The sequence below is a fragment of the Strongylocentrotus purpuratus genome, unplaced genomic scaffold, assembly GCF_000002235.5.
Source record: "Strongylocentrotus purpuratus isolate Spur 01 unplaced genomic scaffold, Spur_5.0 spur5_contig_845, whole genome shotgun sequence".
NCBI classification, from domain to species: Eukaryota; Metazoa; Echinodermata; class Echinoidea; order Camarodonta; family Strongylocentrotidae; genus Strongylocentrotus; species Strongylocentrotus purpuratus.
In genome coordinates, this window is record NW_022145552.1 from 2,171,938 (window position 1) to 2,188,964 (window position 17,027).

General features: G+C 38.2%; 1 protein-coding gene across 1 annotated transcript; it reads left to right on the plus strand.

Moving 5' to 3' along the window:
* Positions 1 to 2,209: 2,209 nt before the first annotated feature.
* On the plus strand, positions 2,210 to 13,878 carry LOC100889556 (SNF1-related protein kinase catalytic subunit alpha KIN11). The gene is made up of 11 exons (XM_030991327.1): positions 2,210 to 2,564; positions 4,354 to 4,494; positions 5,093 to 5,189; positions 6,172 to 6,321; positions 7,301 to 7,432; positions 8,199 to 8,321; positions 9,707 to 9,910; positions 10,516 to 10,675; positions 10,885 to 11,024; positions 12,442 to 12,761; positions 13,469 to 13,878. The coding sequence occupies exons 1-11, from the start codon at positions 2,370 to 2,372 to the stop codon at positions 13,697 to 13,699; spliced, it is 1,893 nt and encodes a 630-aa protein (XP_030847187.1). The 5' UTR covers positions 2,210 to 2,369; the 3' UTR covers positions 13,700 to 13,878.
* Positions 13,879 to 17,027: the final 3,149 nt, after the last annotated feature.

The window sequence follows — 17,027 nt, forward strand, 5'->3', positions numbered from 1 at the left end:
TGCGAGGTAGCAAAGCAACCGAACAGGAGAGGGTGTGAGAGGTGGTTATTCCATCCAATGTCATGAATTTTGATATCCTGGCTTAAAAAAGAGACATAATAGAAAAGAAAAGGAGCATATGTCAAAGTACAAAGGTTAATTATCAGGGTGAAAATGGGGCACTTCTTACACCTACAAAAGAGGCACTCACCGGGGATTTTTAAAAAAGGCACTTATGAGAATGGGAAAAGGGTCACCCATCAGATTGATAGGGGCATTTAAAAGAGGTGAAAAGGGATAGGTCCCTTAGTAGAAAGGGCACGTATCATTGTTAAAAAGGAAATTGTTTTAGGTGAGAAGGGGCACTTATCGCACCTGAAAAGGGAATTTATAATAAAGGAAAAATGTGCATTAGTTGATAGAAAAGGGACACCAATCAGATTTTGATAGGGCATTTATCGAATGTGAAAGGGGGCTTTTATGAGAAGGGGGAAGTGGCTCTTATTCTATTGTTTTATGAAGTCATATGTTACAATAGCCGGGGCACTTATCATAGATTAAAAAGGGTAATTATGAGGAGGGAAGGGGCACTTGTCAAAGTAGAAACGAGTATCTCTCAGATTTTAATAAGGGCAATTATCGGAGGTGAAAGGTGCCACTTATCTGAAGTGAAAAGGAGTAACTTCTCTTACCTGAAAAGGTTCATTCAGAAAAGGGGCACTTATTGCAAAGGAAAAAGGGAACTTGACGAAGGAAAAGGGCTGCTTTTCAAAGATGAAAAGGGGAAGGGACACTTTTACAAACTGTAGGGTCACTTTTCAATGTAAAAAGGGGCACTTCTTACAAAGTCAAAGGGACACTTCGGGGAAAGTGGGAGGGCCGCTTCTGAATATAGTAATTAATTCAAAAATATAATACACGAAAGGTCAAGCTGCATAAGATTACCTGGAGAAAACACATAGATAAATGTTAAACAGTTTCTCGAGTGAAATCATCATTTCAAGAGTTCAGAACCGGACCGTGTACATTAGACCGTCCATGAAAGAGAACGCAAAATAGATTAGATAGTACCCCGAGAAAATCACGTAGCAACATGCAATTCGTCCATACGCATTCAATAGGTTCAGAAACAAGGTAATTCATTTTTGTACATTAATAACCGGAACGTGCATCATTCATTTAAGATTAAGAATTAGAGAAAAAAAGATAAGTGGACTGGAAAAAGCAAACCCAGGATATTAGACATGATTTTAGAAGGAAAACTCGAAGTTGCGTTTAAAGTATTTTAACGATGGTGCTTCCAAACCATTCCAAAAAGAGGGGTCGGTATAAACAATTTGTTTGTAGGGAAAAGAATTGGGGAGATATCAAAATTGACTCTCTGTATTGTGGGATAGGATTGGATAACTTTTTTTATCGAACATAGGAGGCAATATATTACGCAAATCACCCTTGTGAATTTATAGGGCAAATCAGCAGAGTAGCTGATACATGAATATTCCGAGGAAATAATTGTATAAATCAGATACTTTCAGAATACGTTTTGTAAGAAATAAAGACACGTTACATGATCCGAACATCCTTGCAACATGCAATACCACATTGTTTTGAAATTGCCTCCGAGTTGATTTTTTGAAGTCTTTGCGATCATATGATATGTCCATATCTAATTTAGATATATATTGAAGGCACTAATTTATTTTTTCTCCCGGAAATTAGAAAATCGCGCCGGCCTATAACTCGATCAGTGGGGGGGGGGGGGGGGGGGGGGGGGGGGGGGGGGGGGGGGGGGGGGGGGGGGGGGGGGGGGGGGGGGGGGGGTAGTGAGCAATAATTTTTTGTTTTGGCCCTCGAAAATTTGAAAAATCGCACCCCCCCCCCCCCTTGAACGCCAGGGGGGGTGGGGCATCTAAAAAAAAAAGGTAAAATTAACGATTTTTTTTCCCAGGAGGGGCCGCCCCCCCCCCCCCCCCCCCCCTGGATTCGCCACTGGACATAGGTATAATGCCTTTATTTTTCAAGGCATATTTACCAGCAGCTTTTTTTTTACGGACCCTTAAAAGAACATGCATTCATTCACTGTACATGTATCACAGTGCGCGCGAATGACGTAACAAAGGTTCTACGCAATCAGTTTTATTTATAGTGACTCAACAATAGAAGCGCGTTGATAGCCCCTGAACACAAATCATTGCAATGCGCATCGCGTCTAGTAGTAACGGAGCCTCACAAGAGCTCATTATCCAAACAGCATAATCCCGGCTTCAACAAAAGTCAGTATATTTCGCGAAGAAACATCCTTAAAAACTATACTAAAATACCCATTGTCTTGTAATTCAAGTAGGAAACTTTTATAAAAATTATACATCTTCCATAATTAAAAAAAAATCATGACTAAAGGTAAAAAGAAGATAGAAAAGGATATGGAACCTCGGAAGGATGACCAAGTTCTCTATACCGATGAGGTACCGAGTTTGACCAAGAAAGGAAACCTGTATCTACCGAACAAGAAAGGCTCGCCCCTCGATACACTGGGCTTAGATCTTTTGATGGGGAATGTGATGAACAGAGGACAATACTGTAAGGTAAGTGGGAAACATTATTTAAGAACCGGTGTTTAGTCATTTGCTTTTATTCGAAAAATAAACATCGACTAACATGAGAATCTTGCAATTTCTATGCTTCTCGGTATAAGGGAGTTTACAGATAGCACATGGTACAAATGACCCCAAATATCCACTTTTACACATGGAGAAGTTCCACTTTGAGCATCTTAGAATAATAACTGCCAAAGTCATAGATGTGCTTCATGAATACCTTTTGTTTGACCTCTTGAAAAGAATACTTCCACCTGCGTATCATAGAATGTACCGTTGGTGCATAAATGAATAATGTTACATAACTTTCATGAGCGCATATCCAGTATTCATCTCTGTGGGTTTTACCATTTTGGTACAAATGACCTTTATCTGATGCGCAGATTGTATTTGTGAACTGGCCTATTGTCCTGTGGGTATACAATCTATGTCATCATCATCATCACCTTCATCCTTTTCATCATTAATTTCACGGAATTATCATCACTATGATCATCAGCGTCAACATCACTACCACCACCACCATCATCATAATTATAATAGTTATCGTAATCATCTTAATTTTATGTTTATGATATCGTTTTTCTTGGGGGTATTTCATTTCACATCACGGGTCACCTCGTATCGACTAGGACGGATGATTACGATGGTACGATAAAACATTAAAAACAAATAAAAACGAGATCATATTTAATTTAGAAATAATTGCCGATTATACACGGACATAGTCGTACAAGAAGATAGTTTGCCGAATAATGAAGTGTTTTGAGTTTAAGGTAAAGACCAGTATTGGAAACGCCCCAATTTCAAAAAATGAAATAGAAGCTCTTATTACCAATCATGTGAAAGAATATGTTTTGACTAATACATGATGATAAAATTTTTTCCGGGATACCGCCTGTATATTTGGTAATTTATTTTATCGTTTGGCCTGTGAGAGATAAACGCACGTGTGTGTAGTCCCATATACATCTTTCTGTGTACAGTGCTTGTAACTTACAAAGACTGGGCCAAATTCTTATAATTTTGATGATTCCAGAAGCTTGCAGTATACACACTAATACTTATGCTAGATGATCAACACCTTCTGATCGATTCCACAACGTGTCTTTCACAATGCAATCGCATGACCATAACTGGTCTTTATCTTTAAAGTGAATTGGTAATTTCGTTGAAGGTTCATATGAAATGTTACTTATTATATTCCTTCCATACTGTATATACTAGCCCTCTTACATGCAAGAAATTCAGAAAAACATTCTCAAACCACAGAGATATTTATGGTTTTCTTTGAAGGCGTCAATGTGTAACTCCCCCTAACAGTAAATTCTCCCGACCAATTTGTGAATCATCCCAACCGTTTTCCATGAAAATAAGACATAAAGCATGCTTTAAATTTGTTTGTACACTTAAATGTTTGGAATGGTATATAGAGCCAATTCATTGCTTTGTGATGTTATCATTCACCTAAAATTCAATTTAATTATAACAATATAGTTGGGAGAATTAAGAAAACGATCAGATCAGTTTTTCCCAATTTTTATCTTTAATAATGGTCTGATTTCACTCAAAATGTCTGATTATCTTTAATTGTACATCTAGCATTGTAGTCACTACCTTAGCACCATTTTCTCTCATCTGAACAATGTTACCAAGTCCTTTTAAGGTGAGGGAATTATTCTGCTTGAAGGACAACATGTGTATTAAAATACAAGCGAAGATGAATTAAGAAAAGTAAAATACTGTGAAAATATTGTTAATTTTCCCTTAAATTTAGGTGATACATGTTTACAGTAAGAAGCGGAACTGTGATTTTGCTCTGAAGATCTTCTGCAAGTTGTCGGCTCCTGACATCGTGAAGAAAAAGTTCTTCCCGCAGGAGATTCTCATCATGAAGAAACTAAGCCATGATCACGTGGTGAGTGACGTAATAATGGTTTCCGTGCCTTGTCTTCCAGGCTGTATTAGTAATGTTGTTGTTGTTGTTTAATTTGCGCAAGTCAGTCAGTAATTTATGACCATTGTTGCCGAATATTCTGACACTTGGCATTACCTCAATTTGATGGTTATCAATTCGGTTTAACAATCTTTTAATAAATTACTTTTATTATGTTTTATGTTATTAAAGCATTATCTTATGCCACAGATATAATAAATAAATTAAAAAATTCATCTGTAAACAAGTATCGGTTTTGTAAACTTTAGTTATTTACACTTTTTTGTCCGACAATGCATCACATTTTGAATCATATTATTTCTATTCCACCCATCTTTTCTATCATTGATTTCAATCTCAGATTCATTTATTCGACGCACACCTCTATGTCAATATTCAATTTGTTTAAGTCATTTTTGTAACCACATTCAGGACATCTACTCAGTTTACTTCTTTGTCTCTTTTCAACCATTAATCTTTTGCGTTTTCTCTATCTGTCTCACTCATTCTCTCTCTCTCTCTCTCTCTCTCTCTCTCTCTCTCTCTCTCCTCTCCCTCTTTCTCTCTCCCTATTATAAAGTTGGGATTGGTCGAGGTACTTCTCACCAACCGTAATGGATACCTCTTGATGGACTTCATGCCTAATGGAAGTCTTCGTTCATACATTAACAAACAAGGTTAATCTAATCATTTGCATTATCACGGACTGCAACGAGTTTTTACAAGTTTATGTTATAAATTATAGCACCTTCATATTTTATGCATATCCCTCTATTTATCATTATTCATTAAAAAAAACTTTGTCTTAATTTGAATTTAATACCGAAAGTTTATCCGGGGTCAGGTTTCTATTTATTTCAAAGCATAATATTAATTTTTTCTATATAACGGTGATTTTAATGGCCCGTCACCATTCAAGGTGGTTATTCAAATATTATGCAGGCCTCTGAGATTTGTCAGGCATAGCAACAACGCAACCATCGTTCTGATTTATATTGAATTGCAATGAATCGTAACAGTGAATACAATAGCTTGTCACTCTATGGGTACTTAGGATTGAAGAACGCGCGAGGCAATAAACCGGCTTACCAACATACTTCTTCAAATGTTATGCATAGTAATTATACAAAGGTCGTTCTTGACAACCCGAAGCTTGCCCGACAAAGCAACAAGTAATGTTTGCAGACTGGATTCCAAGTATTGTAGTTCATTTATTGATAACAGGTTAATGAAATAACTCGTCACTATGTCCCCAGGCAAGAAACATCCATAAATTTGAATATGTTAGTAAACCGGTATATTGCAAAACGCGCGAGGCAAATGTGATGACATTAGGGACTTTTAGATTCTGCACGACGAGAACGCGGACTGCCCTTTTAAGGCAATGTGACATCACTGTCAGTGCCTTAAAGGACGTTACATTGCCTTAAAAGGGCAGTCCACGTTCTCGTCGTGCAGAATCTAAAAGTCCCTACTAATTTTGTATGAGGTCTAGACTCATGTTTTACGTGTTAACATCCGTTTTCGACCAGACTTTGAGTGCAAATGATTCGAAAGAATAGACATGGAAGGCGGTGTTTAAAGATGTCTCATGCATTGAGTGGTAGAAGACATTTTACAAGACACCGCTTTCATTGTATCCCATTGCTTCTATCGTAGACCATGGTCATCTATCGGAACCCGAAGCTCGATTTCTGTTTCATCAGCTCCAGTCGGCCATCGCCTATCTTCATTCCATGGACATCGTCCACCGGGATGTCAAGTGCAGTGTCCTACTCTTGGACAAAGATTATCGGCTGAAGTTAAGCGGTAAGGTCTTTCGGGTATTCTAGAAAATGTTGCGATTCTTGCAATAACAATTTCTAAAAATTCTACATATTCAGTAAATGAAAACAGCACTCATTTCGAAATTTTGAAAAGGATGGGGTATACTTATCGTTATCTTTTGTGAACTAGACTGAAGGTATGCCACATTGATTTGAAAAAGTCCAGGGAAAACGGGCCGACTTTGCCACTCCCCCCCCCCCCCCTCCCCTCCTCTAAAACCCCGAGTGATCATTTCTTTCAAGTGTGAGAGACCCGGTGAGAGAGTCTCAGCGAGTTTTACAATTTTGTACAAATAATCTCCAAAAAATATTTGAGGGTCATTTTGTTCAAGTGCTATATCACCGAAGTGGCTTATTATTATTGGTTCTAGGACAATAACCCCCTGGAAAATCATCCCAGCCGATTACCAGCGGGACAATACCCCCCCCCCCCTAAGGATAATAACCCCCGGGAAATTACCGCTAGGACAATTACCCCCCCCCCCCCCTCCCCGAGAATAACTCGTTCGTTTGTGTCTCCTTAGATCAAGATAGTTATGTAAAGGTCCTTAAATAAATTAAATTGATTAAATTAAGTTCTTCCATCGCCCGATTGCTGCAGTGGACGTTTCATTAACTACACCCCGAAAAAAACTTAATTTAAACCGACTTATTATCAGGGTATAGACTTCCCCTTTAATGAACAGGGGGTATTGTCTAAGGGGTGATTTTCGGGGATGGGGGTTGTTGTCCACTGGGGGTCATTGTCCTAGGTGGTGAATTTCCGGGGTGATTGTCCGGGGGATTTTTCCAGGGGATAATTTTCCGGGGGTTATTGTCCTGGGGGTAGTTGTCCGGTGGGCAACTGTCCGGGGTGATTTTCCAGGAGGTAATCGTCCTGATACGCTCATTATTGTGCCATTATGTATGTATATCAAAGATTTGATTTCGTCATCGTGATTTTTTTTTTGGTCGGGTTCTAGAATTTCAGTTTGCAACAAACTGCGCAGACGGTGAGAAGCTAACGGAAGCTTGTGGGTCGATGGGATATGTAGCCCCTGAGATACTTGAAGGTGATCCATATGAAGGAAAACCTGTTGACCTATGGAGTATGGGTAAGAACAGCAGCCTTTTTAGATTTAATAAAAAGCACATAGTCTTCCTTAACTGAGTAAATACATTCTCTTTAAACAGCAACAGACATGACTTGTGGATTTGGAATCCCAAACCACCAGTTTTAAAAGATGTTAAAGTAATTATATCCGTTTATTAAGCTACCAAATATTAAAAGTAAAGGCACGTGATTCTGAGACACAAAGGAATGCTGGGGGAACTATGCTCTCGATATTGTTTTTCATGTACTATGCTCATTATCTATCTATGTTTCCTCATATCGGATCCCCTAATTTAATTCTTCTATCTCAAAAAATACCCTCAATATTTTCTACTCATGTCTTTTTCATTTTCCTTATTTTCTTTGTGTATGCTGTTTCAAAGATTTGTGTTATTGTGTTTCTTTCCGATTTTTTTTCTTTCCGATTTCTTTTCTTTATTGCGTAATTTCGGTGTATACTTTTTTTTTTTCTCTCTCTTTCTTTCGATTTTTTCCTATAACCATTTATCTCTCCATTTTTTCTCCTCTCTCTCTTTCCCCACTCTCTCCCTCTCTCTTCTACCACTCTCTCCCTCTCTCTTCCACCCACTCTCTACCTCACTCTTCCCCCACTCTATCCCTCTCTCCGGCCCTTTCTCTTCCCCACTCTCTCTATATCTTTCTTTCTCTTCCTTTCTCTCTCCACCTTCTCTCTCCACCTTCATTTCCCTCCCTCCCTCCTTCCCTCCCTCTCTCCCTCACTCGCATCTCGTATTGTCTTTCATCAGGTGTGACGTTGTTTGCTATGCTGTGTGGTCGACTACCTTACCACGAGGACTGTCTAGATATCCTACTCGATTCCATCTATAATCCTCAAGAGAAACTCTGCTTTCCAAACTCTGTCTCAAAAGGTATGTCAGAGAGAGAGGATAAATAGAGAGAGGGAGAGAGAGAGAGAGAGAGAGAGAGTGGGAGAAAGGGAGAGAGGGAGAGAGAGAGAGATGGGGGGGGGGGGTCAGAACAAGAGACACGTTGGTCACTTACAATGAAAATCTGAGCTATGATCTGCACCGCAATCCATCTTGACAATATTTTGGTGTATCGGCGAGCTATAATATCATTACTTTCTTTTTCTTTCTCCCATTATGACGATATCTGCTTGAATAATGTTCGAAAGTATTTTTAGAAATACATATATTATCTTTGAATTCGTGCGAGGGAACTTTATCTAAAGAATTGTGATGAAAGTGAGACCAACGAAAATATGTTATCAATAAAGAAATGCGGATATTAATAGTCCATGAATCTTAAAGAAGAAAAAAACAATGCGTCATGAACAAAAACATTACTTTTTTACCCCTAATAATTGTTCCTTCTCCATTATTTTTTTTCTGAATTGGAGTCGCGTTGATACTTTTTACGTCATGACAGGTGCGTAACCGGGGGGGGGGGGGGGCGGTGGGGCCGGTCGCGCCCCCCCCCTAAAAAAAAAAAACAAAACAAAAAAAAACGCCGGCCCAAAAAAAAAGAGAGAGAAAGAGAAGAAAAAAGTAAGAGGACGTAGGAAGAAAAAGGGAAAAGGAGTCGACAACGGAACAACGAATCGTCTTCTTTCTCTAAGAATTTAATGAAATGTCAAAGCTTCCGCGCTTCGAAAGAGGGGACTGAATACAAATAAGTATTAAGGGTCGGGAAAGGTACAACGAATCGTCTTCTTTGTCTAATAATACGTCAAAGCTTCCGTGCTTCGCGTAGGAGGAGGGAGGAGGAGAAGGGGACTGAATTCAGACAAGGATTAAAAGTTGAGAACGGTACATCAAATCGTCTTTTTTCTCTAATAAATTAATGAAACGTCAAAGCTTGCGGGAGGGGGACTGAATACAGATAAGGATTAAGAGTCGAGAAAGGTACAACGAATCGTCTTCTTTGTCTAATAATACGTTAAAGCTTCCGCGCTTTGCGCAGGAGGAGGGGGGCTGAATCAATTCAGATAAGGATTAAGAGTCGAGAAAGGTACAACGAATCGTCTTCTTTCAAAGCTTCCGCGCTATGCGCATGAGGGGCGGACTGAATTCAGACAAGGATTATGAGTCGAGAAAGGTACAACGAATCGTCTTCTTTCAAAGCTTCCGCGCTTCGCGCGGGAGGGGAAAAACTCCCCCTCCATGCACCCACCCCCCTCGGGAGCGCGCTCTTTAAGTGATTCGCACGCTTTGCGTGCTCACTACCCGCCCCCCCCCTAAAATGAAATCCTGGCTACGCGCTTGCGTCATGATAATTATCTGTCTCTTTCCAGACTGTCGTGCCTTCGTGCACGCATTGCTGGTTCCCCAGCCTCAAAAGAGAGCCAAGTTCAGCGACCTTGCTAAAATGGAGTGGCTAGTTCACCCCACCATCACAGCACATTCACTTTTAACGTCAGCTCCTACTATGACGTCACAATATAAGAGTGGAGGAGCGGACGACGGCTGTGTGCCTGCTTCGTCGGGTGCTTCGCTCGGTAAGTTCACATCTAACCAAGATAGTGATCTTTAGAAATAAAAAAAACCTCTTTGTAGCTTGCAAAGCATGAATTTTTTTAACTTGCCACGTACATAGCCTTTCATTTTCTCTCCCATTTAATAGGAAGTATCATGAAATAATGATTATAATCAACATCCAAAATATAATTTTCCTTTCGATAATTCAGTCAATGTCTTATAAATATTTGGAAAATATTTGTAGTCGTTAAACAAATTATTTCGACTCTAGAATGACTGAAACCGTTGAGGAAGTTGATGACTTATCAAGTTTTGACGCAATCTTTGATCTGTATGACAGGGTCGACACATAGGTAGATCGAGGAAACAGAAAGGACTTCCTTTTTTTTCATTTAAAAAAAAGTATGTTTAAAAGAAAAAGAAATGCCTTATAAAGCAAATTTTAAATTTGTTTCATTTCGTATGACGTTTTGGAGCGCAAGTGACAAAGTTCATCATGGTTGGAAAGTCACACAAGGGTGACCTCTAACACAAGATGCAGTTCCTTGACACATCCATTTTATACATCATTAAAATTTTCCAGAAATATTTGATCTCTTAAAGCATTGATATTCTTCACCTGCAGATGCGATGCTGCAATCTTGCAGTAAGAAAGGCAAGCAATCAGTATCGTTCGATACCAATGTCGAGCATGGATTTTCCGAATCTCAGAAAGAGGCGGGAAAGAAAGAAGACGGGAATGCCGTCGTTACGGACGTATTGAAAGCAGTTGCTATCAGACATGCGTGAGTAATATTTGTATCTTTTGGTCATTCATTATTCTTGTAGCTATAAGCCTGACATTTGTGTCGATATAGCCGAAAGTAAAATTAAATTTTACTCGACCAACCTCAATTAAAAACATTTCTCAATTTCCCACCGTTGTTCATCAATTTAATTCATTTTAGTTTCGTGTGACACCGATTATATTTTCATTTGTTCTTCTTTCAAATAGAACGGGAGAGAGTCCAATGAGCGTCCACAAAAATCTGGACACGCCCATTGGTCACGGTCCTCATCATTTTGCACCCGACACTATAGGCCTGAAGGGACCAGCTGCGCGTCGGATCAGTGCGCAGCTTAGTCAAACGAATGGTGAGATTACTAAACTCTTCTCCGAGTATTGTAGAGAAATTTAAACCCTACGCTTTGCTTTGATATTTAGTTCAAAATTTGGTTGAACCGAGGACGTTTACTTATTAAACAAGCTCAACTTTTTCCTTTGATGGTCGGGTTTAAAGTAGTCAACCGAAGAATCAAAATTGTTTTGAATTGATGCAAAATTCGATATCATTGCGAAATGGAAGCCTTACTGGTCAAATATAACAACTTTCTTCTTTAAAATATGTTAGGGGCCCCAGTGGCGGATCCAGGGGGGGCCCGGGGGCCCGGGCCCCCCCCCCTTGAGAAAAAATCATGTAAAATCACGTGATTTTTACCTTTTTTGGGGGTTGGGCCCCCCCCCTGGCGCTCAAGGGGGGGGTGCAAATTGAAATTTTTTTGAGGATCAAAAAAAAAAAAAAAATGTGCTTACTACCCCCCCCCCCCCCCCCCCCCCCCCCCCCCCCCCCCCCCCCACTGAGCGAATTTTTGGCCGGCGCGTTTTTTAAATTTTTGGGAGCAAAAAAAAAAAAAAAAAAAAAAAAAAAAAAAAAAAAAAAAAAAATTCTGCTCTCTACCCCCCCCCCCCCCACTGAGCGACTTTTTGGCCGGCGCGATTTTCAAATTTTCGGGAGCAAAAAAAAAAAAAGTTGGGCCCCCTCCCCTAAGAAATCCTGGATCCGCGCCTGAGGGGCCCGTAGTTTCATCTCTCAAAAATGTTAATTTTGAGATCCAGATACGTGCCGCCACATGCGACACACAGCTAGCCACTAAATTGCATTTTACGCTAATCCATGATTTCTATATGATTTTTCAGCAAATTATTCGTGTTTCAAGAGAAAATCTTTAGATCCATTATGTCCATAATTATCAGTTGTCGTGAATTTTCTTCGTGTGGCTACTTTTACCGAAATATGTACGGACCTTTAGACTGTTAGGAATTAGGACTGAGCTAAGGCGTGCGAAGCAAAGCCGAGATAAGCTGGAGGCTAGGGGCTACAAGCCTACAACCCCCGGAACGATGGGGTCTGTTTGTAATTTCCATATTATCATCAAGTGTATTTTGATTATGGATATTTTAGCTACAAGAATGCGCTAGATTTTCTACCCCGGTAAAATTGTGCCCGCGTAAACCTGATGTAGACCGGCGAAAGAGGATTTTGAAAAGAGAACCCCTTTTGTTGGCAAACCATACTTAAAAAGCGCATATCACAAATTTGTTCATAATTATGCGTTGCAATATAGAGAGGAAAACAATGAAAAAGAACATTGAACATATTGATATTGCATATAATTTTCGGTTATGACCTCCAACTGTCTTGTATATTTTTTCAAATATTATTTTGTCTCATCAAAATTATTGTCTTGTCAAATAATCCTTATATCAATTACCTACCAATAAATCTCACAGTGAATTTGAATCAATCACATCAACACCATCACAACGCTCATCCGACGTCGGCGTTGAAGGCCAGCGTCACCAGAGTCGGCCATCACGGCGGCGGCCATCACGGCCTAGGCCCGCGTAAGGCGAACTGGCAGGCTGAGGGCGGTGCTGCCAACGTTGCGGTATCGCGGAAAAACAGTCTTCTAATGCAGACGGCGAATTCATGTGGGGTGTCCAATCTAGGACGCGGTTCAATCGCTCTCCACTGCGGTAAAATACAACCGGGCGGTTCAACGATTAATCTGTCATCAGTCGATTTGAGTTCGTATAACGCCCGTTGCCAGGTACGTACCGGCCCAAGCAACAAGTTAATACCAAAGCAATAATTTCAAATTGCCCAACATCGGGTTTTTGAGGTTTTTGCTGACAAAGGCACTAGCGGATTTAAGGTTTCTTTTTAACACCTAATCATGCATCAGCACGTATTAAATCATTAATAATTGAGAATCGTACGATTTTTTCTCTCTCCCCATTTCAATCAAATGAATGACTCCAAAATTACCTGAAAATTCGACATCCCCGATTTCATTTTATTTGAGATCAGAGATAAACATAATCCTCAATCCAGGGCTACCGTGACTGCAAGGGAGTTCGGCCAAAATCAAGAAATTGCAATGGAACCCATTTGATACATTTTTTCATCAATACCTGGTACCGAGGGCCCGAGCTTGCCGAAAAGGGGTATTGGAGCATATTTCATGAACATTTAAAAAATGCACCTTTTTGACACAGACTGCAAAGCAACACGATTTTGACCAATTAAAAAAAAATGTTTTTGAAGCAAATTTGAATGATAATTCAGGATAAATTGCAATATTTCAAAAAGTATATGTGCGCCTTAAAATATTTCTTGTTGGTGGTTTAGACTATTATCCCAAGGAGCGTAAAATTAATACACTATGTCTTACTTTTGCCTTTCTATTTCATAATCTAAGACAAAGGCTAATCCTGCTTTATTCTCTCTATTATATATTCATTTGTCAACAAACAGGAGAAAGATCGTGAGCATGAGCTACACGATCTCCAATATTCGACGGGGTCAAAGATCGCCCATCTAGCAGGCGCGAAGCACCACCGAGCGGCCGAAACCACCCGAATAAACTCGATCTTCACCGAGGACATGAAGGCCCAGCAGGAGCCGAATGCTTTGAAACCCGAAGAGCAAGAAATGCTCGATTCTTTCCGATCGCAATGTGATACTATGAAACATCTCGTTGCATAACGTCGAGATTACTACTAAATGAATTAACAAACTCTGCAAATAAATGAAACAACTGTACTGATGTTAGGCCTACTTGTTCACCTTTAAAAAAAAAAACATGTACAAATATTGCTCATGTACAATGGCATAATAGTTGTAAGTCATGAACAGTAACAGTCATACTCTAACTCTAAATTATAATGTTAACTTATCTTCAATTGCCTAAATTTTTCTAGTATTTATTAAAAAATGTTTGTAGATATTCATGTATGTGCTTTACTGTGGACTAACTAAAATCAACATACTTTCAATCAACAAACCGATTTTGCTTATTCTGTTGTACGATCACTCTTTCCTTTCATCCATTTCTCTCTGCCCCCCCCCCCCCCCCCCCCCCCCCCCCCCCCACAGCCACCCTCTCTCTGTGCTCCCTTTCGGTTCAATACTTTTCATCTCTCACGAAATTGTCCGCAACCCTCTTGCCCGTCACTTATTCTGTCTGTTGCCAACAGTCACTTGACCATACACACGTGTATACCGGTACTTTGCATTTGTTGCAACTATGCTGATCTCTGAAATGTATTTTGTGTGATGGTATAATATGTTGACTAGACTTTGTGTAAGTTTTATCATACACAACACATCACATACTCTCGCGGTTACTGGCTATGGATATTCTACATACATCAAACAATTATTCAACATAATAAACGATTAAGAAAAAAGATAAATACATACAAATTGACACTTTTTCAGAATTTATGGAATTGCAACAAAAAAGGAGAAGTTATCTGCAAGCGTACAATATTATTTCAGTCTAGATAAGAAATGTATATATCGAGTTGTTTTACAAAGAGCAAGATACATGAATGTACCAACAAATCAAATCCAGTTTGTCAAAGTTAATAAAAACAAATAAGTATGGCATATACTATGTACATACAAGTATAATCAAGAAAAAGATCCTTAAATAAAATGCCCATCTTTCTGATCTCTCCCTTTTTCAAAAAAATGATGTATATTGAAATAACCTTGTTATTCACGGGGGAGATGAAAGTAACAGATGAACAAAAGTAGGGGACGGAGAAGAAAATGACCAAACATGGGAACTGGCTGGGATAAACATCCTATTGTAGAGAGCTAATATAAAAGGTTCATTGTGATTATCATTGTTTGAATAACCATAAATCCACATTCCTATGGATACATGTAATTCAGTGAAAGGGCAGCATTTATAGAGGAAATGTAAAATTTATAAGGAATCAACTGCAAAGGGAGAAATTACTGACCATATTATATTATAAACGGGTCATAATCAATACAAAATAAATGTCAAATATCATGAAAAAAATTGCGAAATTATAAAAGATCTGGCACGAATAGCATTTTATATTATAATCTTAATGACAATGTAAATTAACCAACTACAGGTAAAAAAATACTCATGATGTTAATAAAGTTTCAAAATAAAACAAAATAAATATGCATACAGATTCTGGAAGTTTACAAAGATTAGATTAGAAGTAATTGCCGACTTAATAAAAAAAATAAAAGACTGAAGATATTTTACATTATGTACATATCTTACAAAAACAACAAATTTTGTATATTTGGAGGGAACAATCATATATATCAAATAATACATTAGCAATGCTTTTTTCTTCTTCCAGGGTTTACTTGTAATACCGGTATTGGTTTACCATTCATGATTGTTTTTCTTTCTAAAGCAGCTACAGGCAAAGAGGGAAATATATTAACAATATATCCTTTAAGCTAAATGATGTAGTTTTAATCATTTGATATCATTATTCCTTGGAACTTTTAATTTTAATCAAATTTGAAGAAAAAAAATCTCATCTCAACAACTAATTTATTCCACTTTCATTAAAGACCAAGCACACATGAAAGGGAGGTTAGATTTAAGAGACATAATTACATAACAAATTAAACATCTTTAATTATGAAAACAAAAATTCTTTCAAAAGTTATTTCATTCGAAACCATTTTGGCACTAAAAATACAATCACTACAAAATGTATTTCTTAAACTTTACTTCATACAATCAAACAGAGTTCCATTGGATTTCTTACTTCCATAAGAAATTAATCAACAAATCAATCAAACATCTATAACATACATCACGATAGAAAAATATTTGAAAAAGTAGAAAGTGAAAAATAGAAACGAATGTTGTCGGCTAACACTAGATTATTTTTTCATTAATGTAGACAAAACATTTTGTTTGTGCTTTTCCTATTTACACTAGCCTCACTAATCAAAACATTGCATTGAATGAATCAGAAGATATAGTTTACTGCACATTTTTTGTTAACTCTTTATCATTATTCTGCTGATTAATGCTAGAGTGTACTAGAGTTTTAGAACATTTCCATAGTTCTATATCCTCTTCAATCCGTTTCTCTACTTACTGATGAGTGTCAACTGACTTATGGATTTTTTTTCTTCTTTTGACTAAAACATATCCGAATTGAAATGAATTAAAATTCTAATTATAATTGGATGAGCACATTCCATAATAAAGTAACAAGTCAGGATTTAAATAGTAATGTACATGTAATAGAGAATTTTAGGAGTTACAAAACAAGCCGTTTCCATTCCTATTCTCAGCAATAAACCACCGTTCATACTTCATGCTTGACCATCTCTACATTTTTTTTTGTAGTCGATCAACTTAACCTACACAAGAATTGTGTAACTTGTACAAGATTCCAATCATTTCTTTTTCTCCATGGTCTTGACATTTTGCTGATATTTTTAATGTCATACACCAGACTCCAAGCACTAACTTTGTAAAATACATGTAAGTATATACAGTGAAACCTGGATGTAACGACTGCTTAAAGGAGACATGACAAGCTACCTTTATAGAAAGGTGGTCTATATGTACATTTTTCAGGGGAAACAAAAGTTTGCTGACTACCCAAATAAAAATGTGTGTTCATTCTGTAACACATGTTTTTATGGAAAGTCCAAGAAGAAGAGGTGTCAAAGAGACAGGATTTTTCAAGGAAAACAAGAAATGTGGTCTTTATAGACAAGTGGTCACAAAAGCAGGTTTTAAGTACGAACACAAATATATACACACTATGAACCTCACTGACAAAGAAAGCAGACAAAATATACAGTTCCGCAGGTAGACAAAGGAACATCCCTTCACTGCTATTATGTAAAAAATGTGTAAAACAGGCGTCACATGCTTATTCACTTTTTACATAATAGCAGTGAAGGGATGTTCCTTTGTCTACCTGAGGAACTGTATATTTTGTCCGCTTTCTTTGTCCGCCATGTTCATAGTGACAGTAGGCTTTCGGTTGCACCATGCTAGAGA

Bases quoted from the DNA above. Each gene is read 5' to 3' on its own strand.
- LOC100889556 (XM_030991327.1), top strand. From the start codon at position 2,370: ATGACTAAAGGTAAAAAGAAGATAGAAAAGGATATGGAACCTCGGAAG. The intron at 9,911-10,515 runs GTAAGTTCACAT...CTTCACCTGCAG, and splicing joins TTCGTCGGGTGCTTCGCTCG to ATGCGATGCTGCAATCTTGC. The intron at 12,762-13,468 runs GTACGTACCGGC...GTCAACAAACAG, and splicing joins CGTATAACGCCCGTTGCCAG to GAGAAAGATCGTGAGCATGA.